This window comes from Danio rerio, chromosome 1 (assembly GCF_052040795.2).
Source record: "Danio rerio strain M-AB ecotype USA chromosome 1, GRCz13ab, whole genome shotgun sequence".
In the NCBI taxonomy this organism is placed as follows: domain Eukaryota; kingdom Metazoa; phylum Chordata; class Actinopteri; order Cypriniformes; family Danionidae; genus Danio; species Danio rerio.
In genome coordinates, this window is record NC_141021.1 from 40,477,399 (window position 1) to 40,505,288 (window position 27,890).

The following is a 27,890-nucleotide window of genomic DNA, read 5'->3' on the forward strand; positions in this document are numbered from 1 at the left end:
TTTGACTTTTGCATGCTAAAAGTACTTGAGTAAGAGACGTTTTACTTGATTTGAGTCATTAAAAAAACTCCCTATGATGTATGTAGCCTATACCTGCTGTAATCAACCTAAAACCTACAGTAGGTTGACATAAAACGAAAACAACACCCATTCTTGTCTTAGGACATTTTATTTGGCAAATTTTTAAATAACAGTAAGTTTTTGACATGTTAAATATATAGTATAATTTGCTGGTTTTAAACATACAGAATAATAATAATAAATATAGTTATGAAACAACCCTAACATAACACCAAAAGTTGACTAATGAAGGTACATTTATAACAACTATTTATTTGTTAGACTACTGTATTGACAGTGCATTGCTGTAGAGGACAAATAAAACACGAGACAGGTGTTTAGAAAGAGTATAGTTTATTTAGTTTGACATGCAAACTTATCTAAACAAGACACACTTTCAGAAAACAGCCCGGAAACATTATAATTTGCGCGCTCGTGAATATAACCCGCCGTTGTCTTCAATAGTCCTTCTTTGCTCAACATCTCAGCTGAAAAACAAAGCAAAACATTACAACAGTCAGACATAGAACAAAGAGCATAGCATTACCAAGAGGCGACACTCTACAATTTGGGAAACAATAACTCGCTTTTTGAATAAATTAAATAAAAACAAAGCAGCTGCTTTCCATCGCGACAGCAATGACGAGCGATCGCTATCAATTAAAAATGGCGGAATCCGGGTCTGTTGCTCTTGGTCATTCTAAGCTCTTTGCATAAAGTTAATTGATAACAGTTACCATGGTTTCTATTTCAAACTATAGTAAACTAATGTTTGAAACTATAGTTTAAAATAGAAGATGAGTGGGCCTCGCTACTCCCACCCACCATAACCCTCGCAGCGAGGTCCCACTACCGGCCCCCCGTGTTTTCCTGAGGTTCCTCGGGGGTTGTTTGCTCCCTGCCTAGGGCTCAAAAGCCGCCTCGCCCCAGGGAGTGCACGGGAAGACCAGGCGCCAGGCCGTGCCAATATTCACTGGATGTTGCTCAGCTGCACATTTCGAGCAACAAACACGTAATGTTCTTCGCGATATTGCGTTTATGTACACAAACCGCAAAGAACTACAGCACAGATGGGCCCAGGTGAAGCTTCACGAAGCGGACTTCGTGAGATTGGTGTGGCTCCACTCGTACCGTCGGTATTGAACTCACCTTGGTCAAGTACAAACTGCTACACCGGGCGAACTGACAACGCTGACAGAGAGCACACGAGCTTTATAGTAATGCATATGCAAATTTTTACATGGCACGTCACTGTTGTCTCCTTGTCATGGCGAGCGCTGAAGAGGGCTCACCTGATTGGAGCACACAGACTCGGGAATCTACGTCACGGCAAGTTGCCGTCTGCTGTGGACAAAAATATATTAAATATGATCAATATATATTTTTTACATTTTTGGTGCTGTGTAATATTCTGAGATGCAGTAGAATATAGAGACAGATGAATATAATTGGATATATGCCTAGCCAGTGTTGTTCCCATAAACTTCCGGTGACCGGTTATTGTGAGTTTTTTTCCACTTTATACGGTTCCTTTTACAGCATCCATGTTGTAATGTAATTAAAATTCATTCAGTTAAATAAATTTTGGCATTCGTTTAGTTGTTCAAGCGTAAAACGACACAAAAGGCCTAGATGAGGTGATTCTCCCTATGTCTAAAGCGCTTTAAGTGCCAAGAAAAAGCGCTATATAAATGTAAGGAATTATTATTGTTATTATAGACTTGTGTGCCCCTGGCTAATTTGAAAATGCTAATTTTAATCACGTTGGATTTAATTAATATTTTCTCTTTCTGAAGTCATTAAAAAATAACGGCTACAATTTTATAATAAAATCAAGTTGGATTTAATTAATATTTTCTCTTTCTGAAATCATTCAAAAATAACGGCAAAAATTTTATAATAAAATCAAGTTGGATTTAATTAATATTTTCTGTTTCTGAAATCATTCAAAAATAACGGCTAAAATTTTATAATAAAATCAAGTTGGATTTAATTAATATTTTCTCTTTTTGAAATTATTCACAAACAACAGGTAAATTCTTATAATAAAATTGATTAGATTTTATTACAGACAAATTTTTATTAATTTCAAAGCAAAAAAAAAAAAAAGCCCTAAAATCAGGAAATTATTTTTATTAAATAAAGTGTACATAATATTAATGAAATCTACAAGGCCACAAAATGACTTTTTACAGTGTAGGAAATAATAACCGATTTAGAGAGTACTTTCAAATTTGTTTGTTTTCGTGTTTGTTTTTTCATATAAACATTTTCCATAAATGTATTTTAAACTATGTACAAAAATCTTTAAACTAAGGGCTTGAACATTTGACTACTGAAGCCTATTAAAACTATTATTTAATCCCAGAGCTGTTTTAAAATTATACATTATTTATTCATACAAATAGTAAATAATAATAGTTTTTCCGTTTACATGCAAGATTTCAAAACTATTATGAAAAATTCTATGCAGCAGCTGTCCGTCCAGCTGCAACCCATCACTGGGAAAAATCCATAAACACTCATTCACACATACACTACGGACAATTTAGCTTACCCAACTCACATATACCACATGTTTTTTTTTTTTTTTGGTCAGCATAAATAAATACACTACCACCCATTTTGAAAATGAATATTTTTATCCATTTCTCATCGAAATAGACAACATTTTTTAATGCATTTTAACAAAAGTTTTATTAAACAGTTACATCCTTTAAAATAAGAGTTTGGCCACTTGACATCTTTAAGAATATATATATATATATATATATATATATATATATATATATATATATATATATATATATATATATATATATATATATATATATATATATATATATGTGTGTGTGTGTGTGTGTGTGTGTGTGTTGTATATTTGCATTATATATTCAACTTTATTTTGAATTCTTCCACCAGATGGCACTAGTCTGCCTTCTAAGCATTGGAATTTAAAGTTAAACACTTTCCTTAAACTCGTATAAACTAAACATAATATGAAAATTTGTTTTCTAACATTTCCTGTATATGCCTCTAAATGCTAAATAATGTACAGATGAATAGAGTCTTGTACCTTGTAATCCCTTTATAATTTAATATTGAACACGATTTGAAACAAATGTGCATTCATTTCATGATTAAAATAGTAAGAAATAAGGAACAGCAGATGGTGATCACAAGAGCTAGTCATCCGGAAGCACGTATGGGTCTATTCTAGAACAATAGTAATAGATATGCATGCGTGGCACAAGGCGAGCTTCCTTGTGCAATGGTTGTGCGTGTAAACGCCCATAAACGCAAGAACTTGTGGAAGTGTCCGTTCCACGTCACCGCCCCGCACATCTCCACGGGCCTTTTATATGCTATCAATCATGCCGCACGTCCGTGTGTGTTCATTCACACATCCGTGTGTGTTTAGTCATCATGGCTGCGTGGCGTACACACACGCAACTGCGGGCTTTTTTCATGTGACTGGCCTTTTCTGTGACTAAATCATAAAGGGGAAAGTGGGAGTTTAACTGAATAAAGGAGCAGAGGAGAGAGAGAAAGAAAACGAGAGTGAGAAGAAGGAGGGAGGGACTCGATGTGGCCATACAGGCTGCGGAGTGTTTATTTATTTGTGCAAGCTCACATTTTTCTTTCTGTTTTCTTATTTTTCAACTGATTTCCTCCCCCCAAAATGAGGTTAAAGGTTGGATTCATCCTTCGAAGTTTGCTGGTCATCGGCACATTTTTGGGGCTGGTTTTGCTTTGGTCTTCTTTGACACCGAAGGCTGGAGACGATAACCCGTTTGCTGGTGTAATGGTAAGCTAGGATGGTCGTTAGTTACCTTGACACGTTATTGTTTTCGTTCTGTGTGTTGTTATTTTTTTCACAGCCTGTGTTAGTATTCTGTAGGGTCTGCTAGCATGATGATTAGCATGCTAACTGCTGCTGTTGTCATGGAGATGAGCAGCGAGAACTGACCGATGAATTGTATCAGACGCTGAACGTTAATATTAGTCTCGAAATATATGTCAATGTGTGCTTCAATAAACGGAGATATGTCTTTGCTAGCACGAACAGCTAATGTCACTCTTTACATTCTCATAAGTAGCAAATTCAGCGAAAACCCGGAAGGTCGTTGGCTTGGGTACTGGTTGCTTGTATACACGCAGTGTTAACATAACGTGCCATTATGTATCAATAATCAAAAAGCAGCTGGTTTTGTGTCTAATGAGATGATTTCTGGATATCTTACAGGATAGTTCCATGTTCTAGTACTTATTGAAGACTAAAGGGGTCTTCGAAATAATTTGGGGGTCGATAATTAACGGTAGACGTGTGAAAAAATATAGCATGCCCATAAAGATATAACGTTATGACATTGTTATGACGAGTAACAGTTACCTCAAAATACCGCGATTAATTATTTGTTATTTCGGCTTTTAGAATGCCTATCAAGAATTTTCAGATTGATGTAAGTTATTTGATGTGTTATAACATTAATACATGCTTGTTGAATATTAATTTAAATCTTAATCTCATCTATGATAGATTTTGATTGGAAATCTGATTTATTTGTAGGCCTATTGCTTATTAACACTTTAAACAAGGCTCTTATGTACATTAAAGTAAACTGGCAATTGCCTTATTTATTAAGGCAAGGCCATCCTCAGTATTCATATGTTTTAATTCAAAAGTTATAACTCTTGTTTATTAGAGCTGACTTTGAATGAAGTTCAGTTGTTATACTGTGGATCTTGATTAAACTTGTGAAAAAGCTATTATCACAACAAGACAGTTTGATAGAGTCCAAATGCTTGCAGACTGAATTAAAGGCTAAATATCTGCCGGATATAAATAGTGTCCAATGACACTTATCTGCTTTCAGAAGCATGGTTTAGTATGGGGAATGAAAGGGAGTGCACTCTTGACATATGGCACACTTGACAGCTTTCTATCACTTGCTGTAACAACTGTCTGGTTTAGTTTAACTTGTTATTGTGTAGATTCCTTTAGGTTTATTTACACTTCCCTTGAATAGAGGGTACATTATTTGTGCAGAGGATTTCTTGGTTTGCTCACTTCACCTCAGGTTGTTATTTACATAAAAGCCGCTTATGTAAATGTTAGCTGAAGTTTCCTGTAATGCTTTACATATTCACAATAATGCTGGCATGTGAAATAGTCATGAAAAAAGTCTGGCATTTAAAATAGTTACAACATATTGTTTTGAAACTATATAAGTAAATAAAATAAATACAATACAGCAGACTTATATATTATAGATGGAATATGACGCTTGCACTTAAACGAGAAATAATGTTCACAAGCTAAAAAAAATATATGACAGTACAACATTTTGCTTGCACAAAACAATAGTTTTAATAACTCATTTCTAATAACAGATTTCTTTTATTTTTTCCATGATGACAGTAAATAATATTTTACTAGATATTTTTCAAGACACTAGTATTCAGCTTAAAGTAAACGCTTAACTCGGTTAATTAGGATACTATGCCAAAATCACACATGTGGCAATTAAACATATTTCACATCCATAACGGAGAGATGTCACATCCATACCGAAAGCTTTTTTCCCATAAATGCAAAAATGTCAAACAAAATAAATCAATCATGTTTGTTCTATAGAGAGCATTGTTTCTTTTGGGTTGTGCAGTTTAATTCACAGAATTTCTACAAAGATTGTCTTATATCGTAAACTCCGAGACTTTTTTTGTCACATCCATAACGCATGCTTATTTCCCCCATTTAAAGTCTAAAAGTTGTTTACAGATTGATATTTTTCTGATCCTATAACTTTGTGGTTAGTTTTTTTTTTTTTTTTTTTGGAAAATATAAACATATTTCAATATGATGTTAGGTTGTGTATGATATGAGTTTTGTGAGATGTTTCAAAACTGCCTTCTGTAAAAAAAAACATAATAATTAAGTCCAGTCCTGTTATTCTTGCTTTTTAGGCGACCAGTAATGATTTCGCAACAAAAAGATGTGGCACAACCTGAATGTGTACATATTTTTCGAATTATACTATTTGGGATTTTTACTTGCGTATGAACTGACAGTCAGAGGTAGGCCTGCACAATTTATCGTTTCAGCATCGATAATGCAATGTAATCATTCACAATAGTCACGTTGCAGGATATATGCTATGTTGAGTTTGTATTCTAATTCATCAGTTGCATGGGTTTTTGATACCTGCCATTTGTATAATGATTTTAAAAGCTTTCAGGTATACGAAACTGTACCATTTGTGACCTTGACAATGATTCAATTTATTGAATTGAGAAACAATAAAAATCCATTTCAATTGTATCTTTTTCTTGACTGTATTTATAGGTTGTTATGCATGAGAATACTCACAATGCATGCAAATACAGAAATGCACTGCAAATAGCACAGACCACAACAAAAATGTGTCAGGGACCCCAAAAATTTTATAGATTGTTCATTAGATTTTATGAAGATGCAATTGATCTAACAATATAAATTCTTTCCAAATAGAGATATAAAGTCATCTGATGACCATGTATTCATATCGCAATATATATCGCTAAATAAAAAAATATCGCAATGTTGAATTTTTCCAGTATCATACAGCCCTAGTCAGAGGGCGGGCATGCAGTATATTCTGTTTAACAAGTTTAGCAGCACTTTTTAACATGTTAATAATTTAATATATATATCATTTATATCATTTATATTTATATATTTATATCATATAAACATGTTATTAATATCTTTTGAACTTTCTGAAGCTCAAAAATTGTCTCACACATTTGTCTCATTTCATCAACAGGCAAGAGAGGCTGATAAACTCCCGCAGCCCAACCTTCCCAATAACAACGTTGCAGACCAGTTTAAGCCAGTTGTTCCTTGGCCCCATGTCGAAGGAGTTGAGGTCGATCTAGAGTCCATCCGCCAGAAGAATGTGGACAACCCAAACCCAGCATTCAAAGCCCAAAACCAGCAGAATGTCATCCAGAAGCAATATATCACTTTTAAACCCCACACCAATATGTACAGTGATCCTGTTTTGAACAAAGGGACTCTGGGCAACTTTGAGCCGAAAGAACCTGAGCCTCATGGGGTCCAGGGCGGACCGGGAGAGGGCAGTAAACCGTTCGTTCTGGGACCAGAGTACAAAGATGCGGTTCAAGCCAGCATCAAGGAATTTGGCTTTAATATGGTAGCCAGTGACATGATCTCTCTGGATCGAACTGTTGGTGACTTGCGTCATGAAGAGTGAGTATGAGAAACTAGTAACTCTGCTTTGTGAATGTATATGGGTGTGTGTGTGTGTGTGTGTGTGTGTGTGTATGGGTGGGTGGTTGCGGTTGTGGTGGAGTCTTCAGTTTTTGTTTGGCCATGTTTTGCATTGTTTTAAAAGGTTTTCTTTTCTTTTTTTTGATGTGTAATATGTTAAATATTAGATTCTAATTAAAATCTATATATTTTTAAGATTCTTAGACTATAGACAGTCAGGTCTGGCATGTTTATTTTCCAAGTTATTTTTAAGATCACACCTAGAAAGAGGAAATGATAAAGACACACCTTTTCAAACGAGTTTTGTCAGTGACGCATTACCTCTGTTTAGTCACATATTTTCTCATTTCTCTGTTTTCACTTCTTAACAACAACATAAAACTCCACTATCCTTCGTTTTGCACATGGTGGCATCATGATTACTAGATTTTTGTCATACATTGAAGTATCTTAGCATTTACAAATGTCAAAGGAACCTCTAAAAGAAACATTGTTCTGTATTTCAGTACTATAAGTCATATATGTTACACCTTTCACTTTATAGGAATGTTAGTTGCACTCTGTTTCTAATGTTCCAGACATGAAATAGGATCGGCATTATGCCCATAATTCAGCCACCAAAATGTTGTTTGGCCACGTCACAGCTGAGTGATAAGCCGCAGTCTCTCTCATTAACTCCCCTCCAAGCTGGAAAGCTGGATTATCTGCCTGAGACTGCTTTATGAATTCATACAGCTTCAGAAGTGACCTGAGGCTTTCACAACAGGTCAAGCTTTTTATTTCAGCAGTGTAGGTCAGCCAGGACACAAACTTCTTGTTTCTGAGTAGATAGCAATTGTTTCTTGTTTTACATTGGTATATATGCTTTACGCTTGTTATGCAAGAGCTGATACTACAGAATGCAGTGTTTTTATCATTAGCAGTTTAATCATTAGTGCAGTTTTACAGCATGTTTGTCAGTGTTGTTTTGGTTGGAGTGGGTCATACTGGCGGGCTTTAAAGTGACAAAAAAAGAAAAGAAAAAGAAAAGAAGTTGTACATTTACTAGCACTTACAAATGACTTCCTTTTAGATGAGGAACTTAAAAGAAAGTATTTTGAGAATAGCTTTTGTGTAATTGAAGTCAATGGTAACCCTCCAAATTATACTTATTTGCTCAGCAAGGTGATTTCAAAAAGTTCACCTTGTCTGTTGTTTGCAGTTTCTCTCTCCAGGACTTCTAAATCAATAAAAATGTCTTTGTACTTGTTAAAAATTGTTGTGGATACCTTTAAATTAGAGCTATGGTAAAAAAATAGTAGACAGATTTTACAGTAAATGGCGATTAATGCTTTACAAACACTGTTTATGCTACTTTTCTCGCAGCCAACTCCCTACAAATGCCACTTAAACATAAAATAATCTATAATAAAGTTAATATTGTGTTTACATTGTTCTTTGACATAAAAGCCAGTTTACAGTCAAAAGCACAAATTCACTTCCTTGTGAGCATTTAGGTTTATGGTTAAAACTAGCATAAAGCAGCACTATGCTGGAATCTAGGAATCATTTCAAGAGAGAATAGTGTTTTGTAGACTGCAGAATTGCATATCATGGCCTTTGAGATGCATGATGCTAAATATAATGGAATTAAGTCATGCTTTTTCATTTAACAGTTGCCAAATATATATTCAAAAATATTAAATCTTATCCTATGAGAGGAATCTGGAAAGTGTCAGGAACAATGGACACCATTGTTTTCTGCTGCAGGCAAGGTGTAAAGGTGTGCTACAGCTTATAAACTTAAAGTTGAATGATACTAGAAACCGAACACCTGATGTTTAGTGACGTTACAATTTTTTTGTTGGCGTGTGTGTGTGTGGCTCATTTGATCAGCTACGAGCCAGCCTGAGGGTATGTGACTTTCAGACCAGAGAGTTGTTTGGTCAGGTACATGTTTAACTTTTGTTAGAATTAATTATGATTTGACTATAATAACCTAATTATGTTTGTTCACTTGTATTAGTTTATTTCTTCGGCTAACAAAACTGTTGGTGAGTGTACACTGCGATACAAACTTCTGTCTGAAGATGTCAGCGTTTACTCACTTTGTTTCTTGGTCACGCTGTTTTGCTTTAGTTCATAATTTAGTCATGACTTCCTCATTAGAGTTTTTTTTTTCCTGATCGCATATTAACAGTCAAGTTGTATAATTTTGGCATTTTAAATATGTTATCTTTGTTGGTTACTGCTTTCAAATACTGCAGATCTTTTTCATGTTGTAAAATTAGAAATGGCCTAGAACGCAAAGTTCCAGTTATTGTACTTAGTTTAGCACTTATACTGAGCAGAAAAGAAAAATAATCTTCCATATGTTTGTTTTTTTATAATCATCCAAATATATTAGTAAAACATATATTAAAGCTTCTGTAATACATATTAATAATACATTAGATGCATGCAAATGTGATTTTATTGATCTAAACTACTAACTTTAAACCACCATCAGTGGATTATGAGTTAAATTCAATTAAAAAAAGTGGTTAACATTACTTAAATAGACTATCATGTTTAGAATTTATTTATTGAATGTGTTTTGAAGACTACAATCACAGCTGTGGTGAAAGTTAGCTAGTTAAACGATTCTACAAACTGTTGTAGTCAACTTCTTAGCATCGTCCAGTATTAAAACTTGAAGGTATAAACATTGTGTCATTTTTAAATGAAAGACTAGTCAAGCGTTCTCTTCAAAACCCCAATTTTAATGCTCAAATCTAAGCTTGCATTCAAATAAAAACTCTCAAGGGAACTCGTGATGAATTAGCCATCTGAGTTGACCTAAAAATTGACTACACGACCAGACAGCTCCATTACCTCAAAGAATCTATGCTAAAATTAGCTAAAACATGTAACTAAATAGCATCCATCACAGTTTAAAAGAACAGTTAGCATTAGCGCTAAGATAGTGACAACATGTTTATGAGTAGTGTAGTGCAGCACACCAAGAACTCCAGCGAGATTTAACATCATGGGAGTGAGTTGCTCTACCAGTTGAGTCGCTTTACCGTGCCATGTAACACACAAGTTAGGACTTCTCACACATAAGAACACTGAAACATAAATCCTACATTAAAAAAGGCTAAACTTTTGTATTAAAACCAAAGGTTTTGCTTGCAGTGTGTTGCATACAGGATTTGTGTTTTATGTAGTGCTGGGAGGCGGGAGCTAAATATTCTGTTTGGTAGAACATTATGCATAAGTTTAATCCTGTATTACATTTATAGGCCTGTCCTGTTTACTTTAGGCAACAAGTGTTTTCTTAGTTTTTGTATTTTCTTACCTGCTCAAGCTTTTACATTATAATTTGTGTTTGCAATATGACAACTTGTACATATACTGATCTTTAGTGCAAACAACCCAACTGCAACCTGCAAACACAGCCAGGGTTTTTCTCAATATTAAGCCTGTTTGTGCATATACTTCAATATTTGCTCAAGTAAGTCTCTTATTGTGTTTTTTTTTCAGTCTCTATATATTTTTTAAATGACTTGTATCCAAACCTTCTTAGAATTATCATGTGGTTTGAAAAATCTAGTTTCACAATCACTCTATTTATAGAGAAAAATCTAACTTTAAATTTGATCATAGAAAGAGAATGAGGAAGTGTGACTAGGCATTGGTATTCTCTCTATGGAGGAAACCGTGTGCAAAGTTTCCTGTCTTATAAATGGCTTCCACAGGATAGAGTAGGATGCAAGTGTATAAGCATTTACCACTAATGCATGCTGAAGTGTGTGTGCATGTGTTTGCATGTGTAGTACAGACTCTGAGATTGAGTTGATAGATAGCATAGACCACACACACAAATAAAGTTGACTTCCTTTAAACTAGGCTTTATAACTGTATGTTGTTTGCAGGTGTAAATACTGGAACTATGATGAAAACCTCCTCACCTCCAGTGTGATCATAGTCTTTCATAATGAGGGCTGGTCCACCCTGATGAGGACGGTGCACAGTGTCATCAAAAGAACCCCAAGGAAATACCTGGCTGAGATCGTCATGATTGATGACTTCAGTAACAAAGGTAGTCTGAGCATTGTTTTCATTGCTTCATTAATTACTGTGTAGATGGTGTATGTATGGACTGTGTGGTTAGTACTAATTGAATTCTGCATAAGGCTTGCATTGAAGTTTGTGCCAAAAAAAAGTTGAACGTTGCCACCTCTGAATCTTGTGGAACACCAAACATGGAGACCGAGATTCCTGTAAGGATGGGTCTCGGCTCACCTTTCAGACATTGAACTTTCAGACAAGTACAATGCAAAAATGAATGAAAGACGGGACAAAAATTCAATCCAATTCATCGTTATTTCTATAGCGCTTTTACAATTGAGTTGTGTAGATTGTGTCAAAGCAGCTTAGCAAAGAAGTTCTAGTAAATTGAAACTGTGTCAGTCCAGTTTTCACAGTTGAAGTTCAGTTTAATTCAGTTCAGTGTAGTTTAACTTTCATTGCTGAACGTCTGAACACTAAAGAGCAAATCTATCAATGCACAGCTCCACAAGTCCCAAACCAAGCAAGCCAGTTGCCACACTGGTGAGGAACAAACAATTGATGAAAGTAAAGGAAAAAATCCTGAGAAACCAGGCTCAGTTGTGCATGACCATTTCTTCTCTAATCAAACGTCTTGTGCAAAGCTGCAGTCTGGGTGCCGGAGGCTAGAGAACGCTGAATGTTCATCATGGAGAAGCTACAGGTGTGAGTAGGTTACCGGCGGGTGTTCAGGCTGGCCCACGGGATCAATGCGGAGACTTGTCTGTCATTGAGGTCTTTCAGGAGTCTCATGCTCTCCACTCCTAAATTACCTCCACAGAATCTGCTCCGGATACAGCCTGGTCCAAGATTATGGATACCTCTAGAAGTTCACTATGGTTGGCATCATCTTTTCACAGCTCTTGGATCAATGGTGCTACACAATGTCTAGAGGCCTCGGGATGAGTATCCCCAGGTGGAAATAGGGAACAAAGAAAATAATTAGTCCAAAAACAAAGAGATTTAAAAAAAAAACAACAACAACCAGACATGACTTCATAATATCATAAAAAGGAGCATACATGTATTTTTTTCTTGTCGTTATCATGATGCTGCCTTATACTGTGTACATGTGTGTACTTGTTTGTGTTTTACGACGGCACAAAATTGTATAATGACAAGGGTATGGCCTGTAGTTGTACTTAAGGTGGTTTACAAGAACATGCCTTGTAATTCAAAACACTTAAAAAATATACTTGTTAGTATTCTGTGATGATTGGGATTATGGGTAGGGTAAGGCCATACAATAAACTGGTTTTACATTCAAGATACATTATATATATAATATAACAGGGGTGGCCAACCCTGTTCCTGGAGAGCCACCTTCCTGCAGATTTTAGTTGCAACCCATATCAAACACACCTGCCTGTAATTATCACGTAGTGTTCAGGTCCTAATTAATTGGTTCAGGTGTGTTTGAAATGGGTAGCAACTGAAATCTGCAGGAAGGGTTGCAGAAACAGGGTTGGCCACCACTGATATATATATATATATATATATATATATATATATATATATATATATATATATATATATATATATATATATATATATATATATATATTGATAATATATATATATATATTGATAATCTTTTGAGGTGAACAATTAACGTGCTTAATATACTTTAAGAATTTTCTCTTGGTTATCTTGACTTAAAATCAGATAGTTAAAGTTAAAACATTTAACTTAATACATCTTAAAACATGAGAAGACAATAATTCCTCAACAAAAAAAGACTTTTCTATCCTTATTTGTCTTGCCAATTGGCCCTCAGTCCTCTAAATACTGTGTAATTTGCATGTTCTGGCTGTTTTGAGTTGTCACCTTCCTTCAGCAGTTACTGGTTTTTCAGGTTTAGTGAAGTGAAGAATGGCTTGAGTTTTTGAGATCTCTCTCAGTGGTCTATTTGGCGTGCTTTAGGGCACTTTTGTTTCTCCACTAAGCACTTTTAGCTTAGCTTAGCATAAATCATTAAATCAGGTCAGACCATTAGCATCTTACTCAAAAATGACCAAAGAGTTTAGATAATAGTCCAATTTAAAACTTGACTCCTCTGATAAAATCATAAAATCATTGCTCTTTCTGCAGCCCAGGAATGGCAGCAACGTCTTTGATTTGTTATGCTGGAACAATAGTATAGTTCCTAGCCATATAGCAAACTTCCAAGTCATGAAACAACTTTTTATTTTCCATTGTCAAGTATAGAACCTTACTACTAAGACTTCATTTATTCATTCATTCATTCATTCATTTTCTTGTCAGCCTAGTCCCTTTATTAATCTGGGGTCGCCACAGTTGAACGGACCGCCAACTTATCCAGCACGTTTATACGCAGCGGATGCCCTTCCATCTCTGGGAAATACAGAAGACTTCAATTAGGAAAATTTAAACTCTTTGCTCATTTTTGAGCGAGATGCTAATGGTCTAATACGATTCAATGATCTATGCTAAGCTAATCCCGAGATCAGCTGAATGGATTAAAAAAAATGTTAAAATGAGCCTGACTGTTTCTTTAAATAAAAGAGGCACATCTTTGCCACAACCTGTTGGCAGTCTGCCAAAAGACTAATGCTGGCTGCTTGTTCATTAATAGGGGGCAAGCAGGCTGTTTCTGAATAGAGATCATTACTCTTTAAGAGATCGCTCACAAGGGAACAGTGAATAAATGCGGTGCTGCAGACTTGCCCGATAAGAATCGATAAAGGGTGTATAGGCTCAGAATGTTTCATGCATTTAGTAGTAAAGGTCAGTAAAACTTGTCAGTAAAACAGTAAAACTGTTCATGCCGCACGCAGTTTCGATTTGTTTTTCAAATACAATCTTTAGGGCTGACTGTCTGCACTGTTATTTTGCAAGTGACCAAATTGGATCTGCTTGCTCAGGCAAAATCAATGTCTGCCTGGTTGCAATAGCAAAGGATGTAGGTGTGAGCAATATGCCAGTAACTTTGTTTTGCTATCAATAGCAGACTACAAAAAGTACGAAGTGCAGACCCAAATTCCTCTGCTTATGTTAGATCTCTTATTCTTCATCACTAGTATGCTTCTTAATAGAAAACACAGAATTGTTCGAAACGAATAAATGAACGAACGAATGAATGAGTTTTTGAGGCTTTAATAGTGGACAAAGTCTAAAGTGTTTATTTGTGTTCTCTGTTTAGCTCACCTTAAAGAGCGGCTGGAGGAGTACATAAAACAATGGAACGGGTTGGTCAAAGTGTTCCGCAATGAGAAGAGAGAGGGTCTGATCCAGGCCAGGAGCATAGGAGCCCGCAAAGCCACTTTAGGAAAGGTTTGGGCCTCAATATCAATGTGCTGATTTTTGATTCCACGTAAATGCACCCATCTGCTTGTCTCACACTGTGGATGCGCCTTCAGGTGCTGATCTACCTGGATGCACATTGTGAGGTCGGAGTGAACTGGTATGCCCCGCTGGTGGCCCCCATTTCAAAAGACAGGTGTGAAGATGCTCTAGGCTGGTTTTGTGCATGCTGACAGACTCTGAGAATACATTTATCTGTGACACATTGACTTCATGTTGGTTTCGTGAAACTTTCGTAACTTTAAATTTGTTTTTATTACTCTAAAAGTTCACAACAAATGATTGATTATTAAAACTGAAAGACTGACTATATATTCACATATACACTACACTACTACTTGGTGTCAGTTTTTTTCTTTTCTTTTTTTTTCCATGTTTTGTTTTTTAAAGAAAATTATTGTTCATCAAGGTGGCATTTATTAAAAGTAAAAAAAAATGTTCAATTGTTAAATATTTATTCAAATTTGATTGTATGTAGTTTTAAATGAAATTATTACTCCACTCATTGCTTTTATTACTATTACCAGTAATAATAATAATAATAATAATAATAATAATAATAATAATAATAATAATTAATATTAGAGTGTTTTCTGTAGGATCATGTGAATTCGCCTTTAAAATATTTGGAATAAATTAATAAATTACATTATAAACTACTTTTAAACAGTTATTTTATAGTGCGATAGCATTTCACAATTTTACAATTAGGACTGTATTTTTGATTAAATGAATGCAGCTTTGGTGAGCAGAAGAAGCTTATATGTATACTTTAACTGTAAGGTGAAAATATTTTATAGAAATTATTTTACTCATTTAAATGAGTGTATATTAATTATGTTAATATATGTTATACACACACACACACACACACACACACACACACACACACACACACACACACACACAAACGCACACAACTGAAGTCAGAATTATTAGCCCCCCTTTGAATTTTTTTTCTTTTTTTATATTTCCTGAATTATGTTTAACAGTATATCTGATTTTTTTTTCTTCTAGAGAAAGTCTTTTTTGTTTAATTTTGGCTAGAATAAAAGCAGTTTTTTAATCTTTAAAAAACATTTTAAGGTCAAAATTAGCCCCTTTAAGCTATATTTTTTCCAATAGTCAGAACAAACCATTGTTTTACAATAACTTGCCCAATTACCCTAACCTGCCTAGTTAACTTCATTAACCTAGTTAAGCCTTTAAATGTCACTTTAAACTGTATAGAAGTGTCTTGAAAAATAACTAGTAAAATATTATTTATTTCCATGATCATTCAAAGATAAAATAAATCAGTTATTAGAAATGAGTAATTAAAACTATGTAGAATTGTTTAGAAATGTTGTAAAAAAAAAATCTCCATTAAACAGAAAATGGGGGAAAAATAAACAGGGGGCTAACAATTCTGACTTCAACTATATATGTTTATATTATCTACATTAACATGATCTCATTATAAACAATACTTCTTTATTTATTTAATTATTAATGGATTTTTCCCCTAATTCTGTGTAACTATTCCTGTTTTTTTTCTCTGCATATTGTTTTGATCACGACTTGATATGATTTCTAGGTGTTACTTTACAGTAAGCTTTTATGAATTACATTAAATTATTGTATAATACTTATTAACATTAATACAGACTGTAAAATACCTCCATTTCCTCTAATACCTCTTTTAACAACGCATAAAAATATTTTTTAAACTTTATTGTGAAAATTTACCCTTCTCCCCCAAATACACAGGTAATGTATTTTTTGTTTTTATTTTAACCTTAATGTATTGTTAATACAATGTTGTGTTAATGTTGCAGAACGGTCTGCACAGTACCGTTGATAGATTACATAGACGGCAATGATTATACCATAGAGCCACAACAGGGTGGGGATGAGGACGGTCTGGCGCGAGGCGCTTGGGACTGGAGCCTCCTGTGGAAAAGGGTTCCTCTAAGCAGCAGGGAGAAGGCTAAGAGAAAGCATAAGACCGAGCCCTATCGGTAAACTTCCCTCCCTCCATAAGCATGAACATTAAATCCATTTTGTCTCTCTCTTGTTTTGTCTCCCCCACCCCGTGTGTGTGTGTGTGTGTGTGTGTGTGTGTGTGTGTGTGTATGTGTGTATGTGTGTGTGTGTGTGTGTATGCGTCCATGTTTGCTTGCATGGACGTCTCCCTTGCCTCCCCTCTGTCCTCTGTGGCCATGTTCAGAACGGTGTGCACAGTGCCTCTCATAGACTCTATTAACGGCAAGACTTACACCATCGAGGCCCAGGGGGGCGGGGACGAGGATGGCTTTGCCAGAGGAGCATGGGACTGGAGCATGCTTTGGAAACGCGTGCCTCTGGGTAGCAAGGAGAAGCAGAAGAGACTAACTAGAACTGAGCCCTATCGGTAATTTAAAGCCATAATCCTGAGCTGATTAGGGCTGACCACAACACGCATAAGCGGAGGGACCCGGTCTCTCTCTTATAAAGTTTGGTGGTGGTCTGCTTGTCTTTGTTGCTTTAACAGTTCAGCTCCTTTAATGCTCATTAGAGACTTCCTGCAAGCGTACTAACTGCTTTGAAATGGTCATAAAGCAATGAAGTCATTTAAATAAATGACTTCATATATTATGACTCATTGAGCTGTTCTGATTAAGTCAACACCTGAACTACTTGAATTTAAAAAGCGTCAATCCTCGTTTCTGCTTCTCTTTGCATGCAGTCTTGCCTTCTAACTAATCTAGTGACTTGGCACATGCTTACCAAGAGTGCGTGTTCTTAGTCTTTGCCTAATCTTCACATTATGCTGATTTCTGTCCACTTCCTTGCAGTCTTTTCAAGCTGAGGTTTACAAAAAAAAAAAGACACAAAAATGTTAGCAAAAAATGTGAATGTCTTTATGGCATCTCTGCATTTTGCTAATTGTTTTGTGTCTTTTTTGGCTTTGTTCATGTTACAGGGAAAATCTGTTCAGCCGCTTTTCCTAGCATGTTCCATGCGGTAGTCTGGGTAACGTTGAAAACAGTAGATTTTGCCATTGGTTCATGTGTGTGTGTGTCGTTATGTACATATACATATTAGGGCTTGGGTTTGATCAACATTTTATTTCATAGTATGCAAACGTTTATTTTATGGTAACCATATCATTCATGATGTAGTTTTTAAAGTACATTAATTATTCCTGAAAATATATAACAAATAAGCTTTAATATTGAAGAAAAGACTTTATCAGTGACACGGTGTCTCAGTGGTTAGCACTGTCACCACTGCAAGAAGACCACTGGTTCGAGTCCCAGCTGGGCCAGTTGGCATTTTTATGTGGAGTTTGTATGTTCTCCCCTTGTTCGAGTGGGTTTCCTCTGGTTTTCCCCACAGTCAAAATACATGTGCTATAGGTGAATTGGGTAAACAAAATAGGATGTAGTGTGTGTAAATTTAAATGTGAATGAGTGTTTTCCGGTACTAGGTTGTGGCTGGAATGGCATCCGCTGCATAAAACATATGTCGGAATAGTTGGTGGTTCATTCCGCTGTGGAGGCCCCTGATAAATAATGGCCTATGCCAAAGAAAAAAAAAACGAATGAATGAATATAGTAAACAAAATATGAATGTAGATGAACAACCAAATCCACTGTACATCACGTTTCACAGTTTTATGTGGACAGACCCAATTATTAAAAACATTTCAAAGTAACATCTTCTCACAGATATAAAATATACCCCAAGTAAAAAGAAAAGAAAACTTAAATATGAAAATATAAATATGTAAACACCTTAAGGAAGTATCTTTTTTTTTCCTCAAAAATACAAAATGTAAAGAATTAAGGTTATTTTGTAAATAATAATATATTTTTATAATATTAAAATATTTCTTGTTGAAAATATAAAGCAATTGGCAACACTCAAGTCTCACACCTTTCTCAGCTTCATGCATGCTGTATGTGAGCTGGCCATGCATACTAATTTACGTTTTGCTTTATACATGAAGTAAAAAATTGTTTCATTCAATGGTAGTAATATATACCGTCATACCGCCCAGCCCTAATACATATATACTGTACATGCGAACACACAGACACACTTGAACTAGAATTTTTAAAAGGTCCTGTTCACACATGGGTGCTTTGTAATTTATACATTCAAAAACTATATACAATATTCTAAAAAATATATAAATAATGGGTTGTCTACATTCTGAACTCAACTTTTATCACTTAAGAAGCTCATCACAAATGTGATTTGGAAGTAGTTTAGCACTTTTTTTTTTTCAAATAACGAACTATGAAAACATGTAAGGTTATAGGTTATCACCACTTTTTTTTCAATGTTACCCCGTGTACATTGTGAAACATTTTAGAAATGGGGCTAAATGCTTAGCAACTGGAAGTCAACTGGGTTCTTATATTCCAGTCCCTCCAAGATTTTGTGATACAGCAAAGACAGAAGGTAAAGTTAAATCAAGCAAGTGCTACAAAAATCAAAGGAGCTTAAAGGTTTTTTTTTAATTGACATGAATTTCCCACATTTTTGGCAGACTTTGATGCGTCATGTGACGTTATCTCACTTCTCATTGAGCCAAAGTACACTATCCACAGATAAACATTTGGTTGCTATAAATTGGACAAATAGCAATTTAGAGCTGTTTTTAATTGCACTGAAAAAATCTATAAATTAGCAGTTTTTCATATTTTTTTGATTCATGATTTTATTTTCCTTGTTTATTCATGCATTATGGGACTTTGATTTTTCTTTCAACAAATTTTAACCATGAAAAGTTCAGAAAAGGGACATTTATAAACATTTTTCAATAGTTCAAAGTGGTATATTGTCTGGTTTGGTGTATATTACAGTTCAAAGACCTTGAAATAAACTTCCAGTACATTTTCTGACTTCTCTATATATTATTTCATATACATAATATTTATAATATTTCAAACTACTAAAATGTCAATAAACGTCGATTTGTGATATCTTTAACGTCATAATTCGAAAGAGTTCAACATCCCATAATTCAACTTGCAGTCGTAAATAAACACTTGTGAATCTCAAAATACGGAAACTGTCAATTAAAAGATATTTTCTTATATGCATTATGCATATACATACATTTTGCGAATGTGTGTAATTGTTTTTGTATTTTAAAAAAAATACAATTCCACAAGATCTGCTGCCAAAGCCACTGCAAAATCAGTCACTTTAGGCTCCAAAAAAATGTGAATGTCCTACAAAATCTTAAAAGGACTGATATTTGCAAGATTACAAAATTATTCCTCCTTTAACATAAATGTTGTTTTAGCATTTAGCAAGGAAATGATATCAAACTGTTGAGGAAACATACGATTTGATTAACTGGGATTTAAAAATGGCTCCGAGTTAACTATTTTGAGTACACTTGTGTGTGAACAGGTCTACTGAGTTTTGATAAAACACACAAAATACATTTTGATTGACAAAACTGAATGTATTTCAGATTTGTACCACCTGTCTGAACAAGGCCTCGTCTCTTAATGTTATGAAATAGTGTATCATGGGAGAAAAAAAGGTGAAACATTCTTGACAGGTGAATTTGTGTGTCAGGTCTCCTGCCATGGCTGGAGGGCTGTTTGCAATTGAGAGAGAATTCTTCTTTGAGTTGGGTCTTTATGATCCAGGCCTTCAGATCTGGGGAGGTGAAAACTTTGAGATCTCATACAAGGTAAACTTTTTGTATAAGTGTGTTTATTTTCCAGGTTAATCCTGTAAAAATCCTTTACAGTTTTATTTTTCAAGATTCAATTTGATTGGTCACACCTATGTAATTGGCAGTTACTTGTAAATAATGACTATTTTGTTTGCAGCACTTTAGAACTGTATGTGTATATCCTGCTCGAATGTGTAGTTGTGTGTGTTCTGCCTTGTTAGCTGATCATAGTGATATGGATAGGTTTGCATAAGCTAAATTTGCCGACATGTTTACATAATCAAAAATATGCAGTTATGATATTTGGATTTTGCAACAAAGTACAATTGAGATTATATTTGAAAAGAAAACACTCACATCACAATATAGACTAGCTCTTTCTGCACATCATGAAGATTGTATCTGTCCATCACATAGTAATAAATTTACCAGCAGCTAGGTAGTTTGATAAGTCTTATTTTTGCATTGTTTCCAGCCATTAACATTTACATTTACATTTAGTCATTTAGCAGACGCTTTAATAAAACTAACAATAAAAAGACAATATGTAGGGATTATCATGCTTAACCTTTTTTAATGTAACAAAACATGTAGTAATAATACAATAATGTTAGACATTTGCTAATATTCGATAATTCAATATAACGTGATGATGAACATGCACAGTATTGATATTGTGAGCATTTCAAAATACTGTGAATAATTATGTATTACTTAAACTTTTATAGTGCCTTTATAAAGAATGTTTAGATTGAATTGTATTGGCAGTGGTTGTTCTCGCTGTAAAAAGTAATTATTTACTTTAAAAAAAGTAAGTAAATCTGTTGCCTTAAAATTGACAAGTTAACTTTACTTAAGAAAAATAAGTAAAACCTTTGTAACTTGGAACTGTTAAGTTGATTTAACTCAGTGTTTCCTCTAGGCTTTTTTTTCAGCTGTGGCGGCAGGCCTTTTACACAGATCTACCAACTAATGTTCCCATAGTGGTGTTTATTCAATGACAAATGTCATAAGTGCAGTATAACAAGTTGAGATTGCATTCATGTATTACGAGCATAAGAATCTCTGCTTGCACGCCGCTTTTCCTCTGTTTTGCACAACTCATTGAACACCCCCTCAAATATACGCTGCTCAAGTGCAGGTTTTCTTGTGCACTCTGAAATAAACACTGCTGAAGTAACAAGTATGTCTCCAACATTTATTAGAATTGCTAGGAATATATATGAATGTTTCCAACAGACCTACAGGGCGGCAATAATGCGTCCTAAAGTAAAGTGAAACGGCTATAAACTTCAGCAAGATAAAGTCATTGTATGCAGAAAAACTGTTAACTAAAAGCTGTGTTGTCTCACGCATCACCCACCTGTCAGTCAGTCAGTATGTAAACTTAAAGGATTAAAAACGTAATGCACAGTATTACTACGATGACAGAAAAGTTATACTTCACTTACTTTATAATTCACTTACCTTTTAATACATTTGGTGCAATTTATAACCCTGTTAAAAAATGGCTGAATGTTTTAAATGAGAAGCTATAATGTAGCCGTGCCAAAATAATTTTAGTGTGTGGCCCCGCCATGGAAGAATGAATGTAGCGGAAACCATGTAACTTAAATTTTATAATTATGCAAGTAGTTCATTTACTTAATTTTAAAGCAACGGGTTTACTCACTTTTTTAAGTACAGTCAACTACTTGTTTCAAAATCAAGAGTTTAATCTCTTATTTTGAGTAAAGTCAACTAATAATTTTAGTGCATCACAGCAAATGCTCAAAGACTTAAAATAGTATGTAATCTGCTCATTATATGCTTAATATATCAACACAATTCTTGAGGTTTTTAAAATAAGTTATTTAAGTTCAATCCACTTACTTTTATATAAAAAACAATTGAGTTAACTCAATGGATTTGTGTTGAGACAACATAAAGGGATTGTGTGGAACCCTGCATTTTACAGTGTACGTCACTGAAAATTCTGCATATTTATGTTTTTTTTTTATCCGTTAAACCTGTACAGTAAAGCTTAATTTCAGAACATCAGTTAATTTAACTAAAGTCAATGTAATAACTACATAAGTAAGCATTTATTAATCTGAGATGATGGCAATGCCTAATAACATGTTAAAATCAAAGGTTTTTCAATTGTTTTGTTAACTGGACATAACAACTAATACAATTCTGTTAAATATATTTTTCATTTTTAAATTAAAGTATAACTATAATATGCCAATTTCTCATAGTGTATATGAATGCATTAATGTTTAATAATGAGTATTTATTGAAAAGTGTTATCTATTGTTTAAATTGTTTGTATACAATAAAGGAATACGATAAGTATTTTTTTTAATCCTCTTTAAAGGTACCTTTTTCTTTCTTTTTTTTTTTTTTTTTTTTTGCAGCTCAGGTCAATATTGTGATAATACAGTATATTGTAATAAAAGCTTAAGCAAATAAAAGCTTTACAACAAGAACATTTGATACCAGAACAAGCCTAAATAATGTCAGGCAGTTCTTATCAAAGGATCGTTAGTAATGCCTCTTTTACATGAAGTGCCCAGAGCAACATATTTGGCTAACTTGAGCGGTTTATTTGCACATGGACACTTTCTGAATCCCTGCCATGTGTATGTCCCGTGTAGATATGGCAGTGCGGTGGGCAGCTTCTGTTCGTGCCATGTTCACGGGTGGGGCACATCTACCGTCTGCAGGGCTGGCAGGGAAACCCACCTCCTGCTCATGTCGGCTCATCCCCAACACTTAAGGTTAGCTAAGCTCCTTTCATTTTATAATTGCATTTGATGAATCTGAAAACAAAGCGGTGTTTGCACTCAAAAAAAAAAAAACGATTTTTGCTGCTTGTTCAAACTACTTATTTAAAATAAACTGAATCAACACAATTATTCAGTTTTCTGGGGGGACAACTTAATTATTTTATGTTCAATCTACTTAAATGTGTAAAAACAATTAAGTTAACTTAACGGATTTGTGTTGGGACAACATAAAGGAATTGTGTGGAACCCAGCATTTATTACCGTGTACTTGACTTTAACCCTCACTCTGCTTTATCGGCTGCATGTAGAACTATGTGCGGGTGGTGGAGGTATGGTGGGATGATTACAAGGACTATTTCTACGCTAGTCGACCGGAGACACTCACACTGGCCTACGGGGACATCAGCACCTTGAAAAAGTTCAGAGAGGAGCATCGGTGCAAGAGCTTCAAGTGGTTCATGGAGGAGATTGCCTATGACATCCCTCTGCATTACCCATTGCCTCCAAAAAATGTTGAATGGGGAGAGGTGAATGCATGATGATTTTATTGATACGAAAGAAACTGGTTGTGGTGACGGTGTATGTTGTGGCATTTATCTTTATTTTTATATTGTTTAATAGATTCGTGGGTACGAGACCAGCTACTGCATTGACAGCATGGGCCACACTAATGGTGGCAATGTGGAGATTGGGCCTTGTCATAGAATGGGTGGCAATCAGGTAAAAGAAAACATTTTAGCTAGAGAACGGTTAATTAGATTTTTTTTCAGACTTTTTTTTCTGACATTTGTTGCATAAACAGTTCATATACAGCCGTCCTGTTGAATTGTAATTCTATTATGCCTATTCTATTATATATAGTTTTAATGACTAATTTCTTATAACTGATTTCTTTTACCTTTGCTATGATGACAGTACATTTTATTTCACTAGATATTATTCAAGGTACTAGTATTCAGCTTAAAGTGTGATTTAAAGACTTAACTAGGTTAATTATATTCATGGTAATTATGATTATGGTAATTATGCAAGGCATTGTATAAGGATGGTTCTGTAACCAATCAGAAAAAAAAATTATTAAGAGGCTAACTGTATTGACCTTAAAATTCTTCAAAAATGTAAAGTTGCTTTTATTCTAGTCTAAATAAAACTTAAGACTTTCTCCAGTAGAAGGAAAAAACATTATAGGAAATATTGTAAATTATTTATTGCTCTGTTAAATATAATTTGGAAATATTTGAAAAAGTGAAAAAAAAAAAAAAAATCCCAGGAGGGCTAATCATTTTGATATCAACTATGTTTCCCAGCTTTTCAGAATTAATGAAGCTAACCAGCTGATGCAGTACGACCAGTGCCTGACAAAGGGGGGAGATGGATCTGCTGTCATCATAACACACTGTAACTTGAACGAGCACACAGAGTGGAAATATTTTAAGGTATGTCAAAGCAGATATCAAACCTTTTGTATTACAGCCTTGGTCTCTAATCAATAAAAACAAATGATATCAAAAAGCAATCATAAATGCATCGACGTAACATATATTGCTATAAATTTTTTGTCATTCAGTGTGGATTTAAACTTTTTTTTCGACTAATTACAAAGTTGGGTGACATGGTGGTTAGCATTGTTGCCTCACAGCAAGAAGGTCACGGGTTCGAGTTCCCAGTGGGGCAGTTGGCTTTTCTGTGTAGAGTTGCATGTTCTCCCCATGTTCACGTGGGTTTCCTCTGGTTTCCCCCACAGTCCAAAGACGCACAGTATAGGTGAATTAAATAAACTAAATTGGCTGTAGTGTATGAGTGTGTGTGAGAGATTGAGTATGTATGGGTGTTTCCTATCACTGGGTTGCGGATGGATGGGCATCTGCTGCGTCCCTTTAAGGCAAGTCATTTTACTCGGCGGCCATCTTGGAAACACCTTTTGTGCAGTATACTCGGGCATTCTGTTTGATTGGGGAAACATCAAATTCTTCAAAACTGCTTGCCAAACTTACCATGGAATTTCATATTAGGAATCACCAATAAAATTAAACAACAACTGTGTCTAGTTTCATTTCTAAACATCCAAATCACACAAAATCTGCAGAAACTCGCTTGTGGTCCAAGCCCCTCACCCGGAGTATCGTCAGTCTATAGCGATCGATGATTGGCTCCTGTACTAGAAGATGGGCTTTATTCGCTATAAAGCGATGGATGATTGGATCCTGTACTAGTAGGCAGGGCTTTATTAACCATTTGACTGTAACACTTTTCCCCATTTAAAAGAAACAAGTGACATGTCTTGTGTATTCTATTTTATAGTCTTTGGTAAAATATATGCTGAAATAGGTAGTGGTTCATTCTGCTGTGGCAACCGCTAAAATGGAGAATAAGCTGAAGGAAAATGAATGATAATTCCATAGTAAGTGTAAGAAACTACATTAACATGACAACTGAGTTTCTACTGGCAGAAAATGCTACCTTTTGAAAGCCAGACTAGCATCGCCTTCACATAAATTAATCATTTAAAAAATGACATTACTGTCTTAAATAATACAGCAATATCATGTATTTTTTTGTCTTTTTCTATCTAATCTATTGTCTTTTTTTTAACAACATTGTCTGAATGGGGAACTGTATGAGAAAAGAAAGCCTTTCTTTTAAATTCATTGATATTGTGGAAATATACCTTCAGTTATAATCAGTCAGGCATATACAGAAATTGAATTGTAAATAAAATTTTCAATCAGTTTCAAACTGAATTATCAAACAGTTCAGGCTAAATTTAATTCAATAAAAATGCACAATAGACAGCAACAGTAGATTTCCTGAATTCAAACCTTTATTTTTTGAGGTTAAAGTTATCAATTTATTGGATGCTTTTGCTAAATTTATCTATTTGTATTAATTTCATTTAACTTATTTTTTTAAATGATCAAGTTCATATTTAGGGTGTGTGCAGTAAAGAAACTACTTTTACCCTTGGGCTTGTACAGAAAATTTGTAGCCAAGTTATCAGTATATGCTCTTATTCTTAAATTATTGCATCTATCTGCAGGTTTTCAAATAAATGTGTGAACATTTTGTTTGTGTAGATAAAAGTAATAACTTTATACCATCACTTTTAATATGACTGTTAAGTACAGTTTTTATTTCAGATTTTCAATTAAAGTTCTTCACAAAGTTTGTGATGTGATTCATCTTGTTGCTGGTTAATTTAGTTCTTGGTGGCTTATAGTGTTTTAACAAACAAATCTTTTGAAAATTACTATACAATATTAACGTTAAAAATACTTTTGCAACCAGTGCTGCTGATTTAAAACAGTTCATGATGCCTCACTTTTGTGGATGTTTTGCTCAACTTTTCCACTTCTGCCTTTTCATAGGATCTACACCGATTCACACATGTACCTACAGGAAAATGCTTGGATCGCTCTGACGTCCTGCACAAGGTCTATATAGCAGACTGTGACAACAGTAAGAGCTCGCAGAAGTGGGAGATGAACAACATTGTGGCAGTATAAGAGCCATGCTCAAAGTGCTTCAAGGATAAACACTGACTACAGCAACAGGTTTTGCCAGTATACATGTGACTAATGAAGTTCTAGTCATCGCCAGAATAACTCTGAACTTTGATCATAAACTTTTTTTGTTTCCTCCATTGAAGACTGTTTACATCGGGTTGTCCCCACAGTGTCCATCGCATGGGTCTTTCATTGGAATCCTGGATTGGAGGGGGTCTACCTAACAGAATGTGTTTTCCCCCCTTTCAGAGAATGTGTGCTGAGATAAATGATCTAATACCACTTTTGTTGCTGCTCCTTTATAAAGTACAGGTTGTCCATCAAGTACTGGGATGCATATATTTTTTTAACACTGGAACTTTGTTGTGTTTGAGATGACAACCTGCCACTTGAACTATTTTTGTCTTTGGCACAGTGGCACATTTTTTGTCCATATTTATGGAAAAAGAATGGGAGTTGAGAGTAAAGGGAAACGGGGACAAAGGGTTAGCAATGAAAAAATACAATTATTTTTGTCTACAGCATAAAATGTTTGCTTGGTTGGGGGAATAGATGTTTACTACTTTGTGAAAATCAGTGATTGATTATAATACTCTTGGCCAAAAAAAAAATCGAGTAAATGGAGCAAAGTTCTGATTTAAGGGCAAGATTGATTGCAATGTGTACATTTTTTTGTTTGTTTTGTACAATGTAAATACGATCATTTATAAATTAACATTTTGAGATATGGTGGGCTTCCCAATGAAGGTGTAAATATATCTAACTTATACTGGCTGTTTTCTCAAGAAAATAAATGAAACATTTTTACTGGTCTGTTAGTTTTTTAATGTTATTGGTTTAGCACAGGGGTCGCCAAACTTGTTCCTGGAGGGCCGGTGTCCTGCAGATTTTAGCTCCAACCCTAATCAAACACAACTGAACAAGCTAATCAAGGTCTTACTAGGTATACTTGAAACATCCAGGCAGGTGTGTTGAGGAGGTTTTAGCTAAACCCTGCAGGGACACCAGCCCTTCAGGAGCGAGATTGGTGACCCCTGGTTTAGCAGGTCAAGAATCTTACTGCCATTTCACTCAATTAGATGATGAGGTGGATTGAAGAACCATTAACACAAACGACTAAATTAACTAACTATATTAGTGCCCTCATCAACATTCGGTTTATTGCAAGCATGTTAATTTGGAGTTTTAATTTAGAGAACACTTTCTTTTTATTTATTTAATCA

The 27,890-nt window shown here is 34.8% G+C and overlaps 1 protein-coding gene across 4 annotated transcripts; it reads left to right on the top strand.

Annotated features, from left to right (window-relative positions):
• Positions 1 to 3,399: 3,399 nt before the first annotated feature.
• galnt7 (UDP-N-acetyl-alpha-D-galactosamine: polypeptide N-acetylgalactosaminyltransferase 7) lies at positions 3,400 to 27,480 on the top strand. 4 transcript variants are annotated; one of them, XR_015475751.1, is made up of 12 exons: positions 3,400 to 3,868; positions 6,867 to 7,312; positions 11,230 to 11,396; positions 14,568 to 14,698; positions 14,785 to 14,864; positions 16,546 to 17,120; positions 20,291 to 20,408; positions 23,033 to 23,155; positions 23,473 to 23,691; positions 23,786 to 23,884; positions 24,472 to 24,600; positions 26,530 to 27,480. XR_015475751.1 is itself a non-coding variant. In XM_087235662.1 (12 exons), exons 1-12 carry the CDS (start codon positions 3,743 to 3,745, stop codon positions 26,665 to 26,667), a joined length of 1,959 nt encoding a protein of 652 aa, XP_087091788.1. In that variant the 5' UTR covers positions 3,400 to 3,742; the 3' UTR covers positions 26,668 to 27,480.
• Positions 27,481 to 27,890: the final 410 nt, after the last annotated feature.

Excerpts from the sequence above, each read along its gene's own strand:
- galnt7 (XM_087235662.1), top strand. The coding sequence starts at position 3,743 with ATGAGGTTAAAGGTTGGATTCATCCTTCGAAGTTTGCTGGTCATCGGC. Across the intron at positions 14,699-14,784 it reads GCAAAGCCACTTTAGGAAAG|GTGCTGATCTACCTGGATGC; the intron begins GTTTGGGCCTCA and ends ATGCGCCTTCAG. Across the intron at positions 23,156-23,472 it reads GCTCATCCCCAACACTTAAG|AACTATGTGCGGGTGGTGGA; the intron begins GTTAGCTAAGCT and ends GGCTGCATGTAG.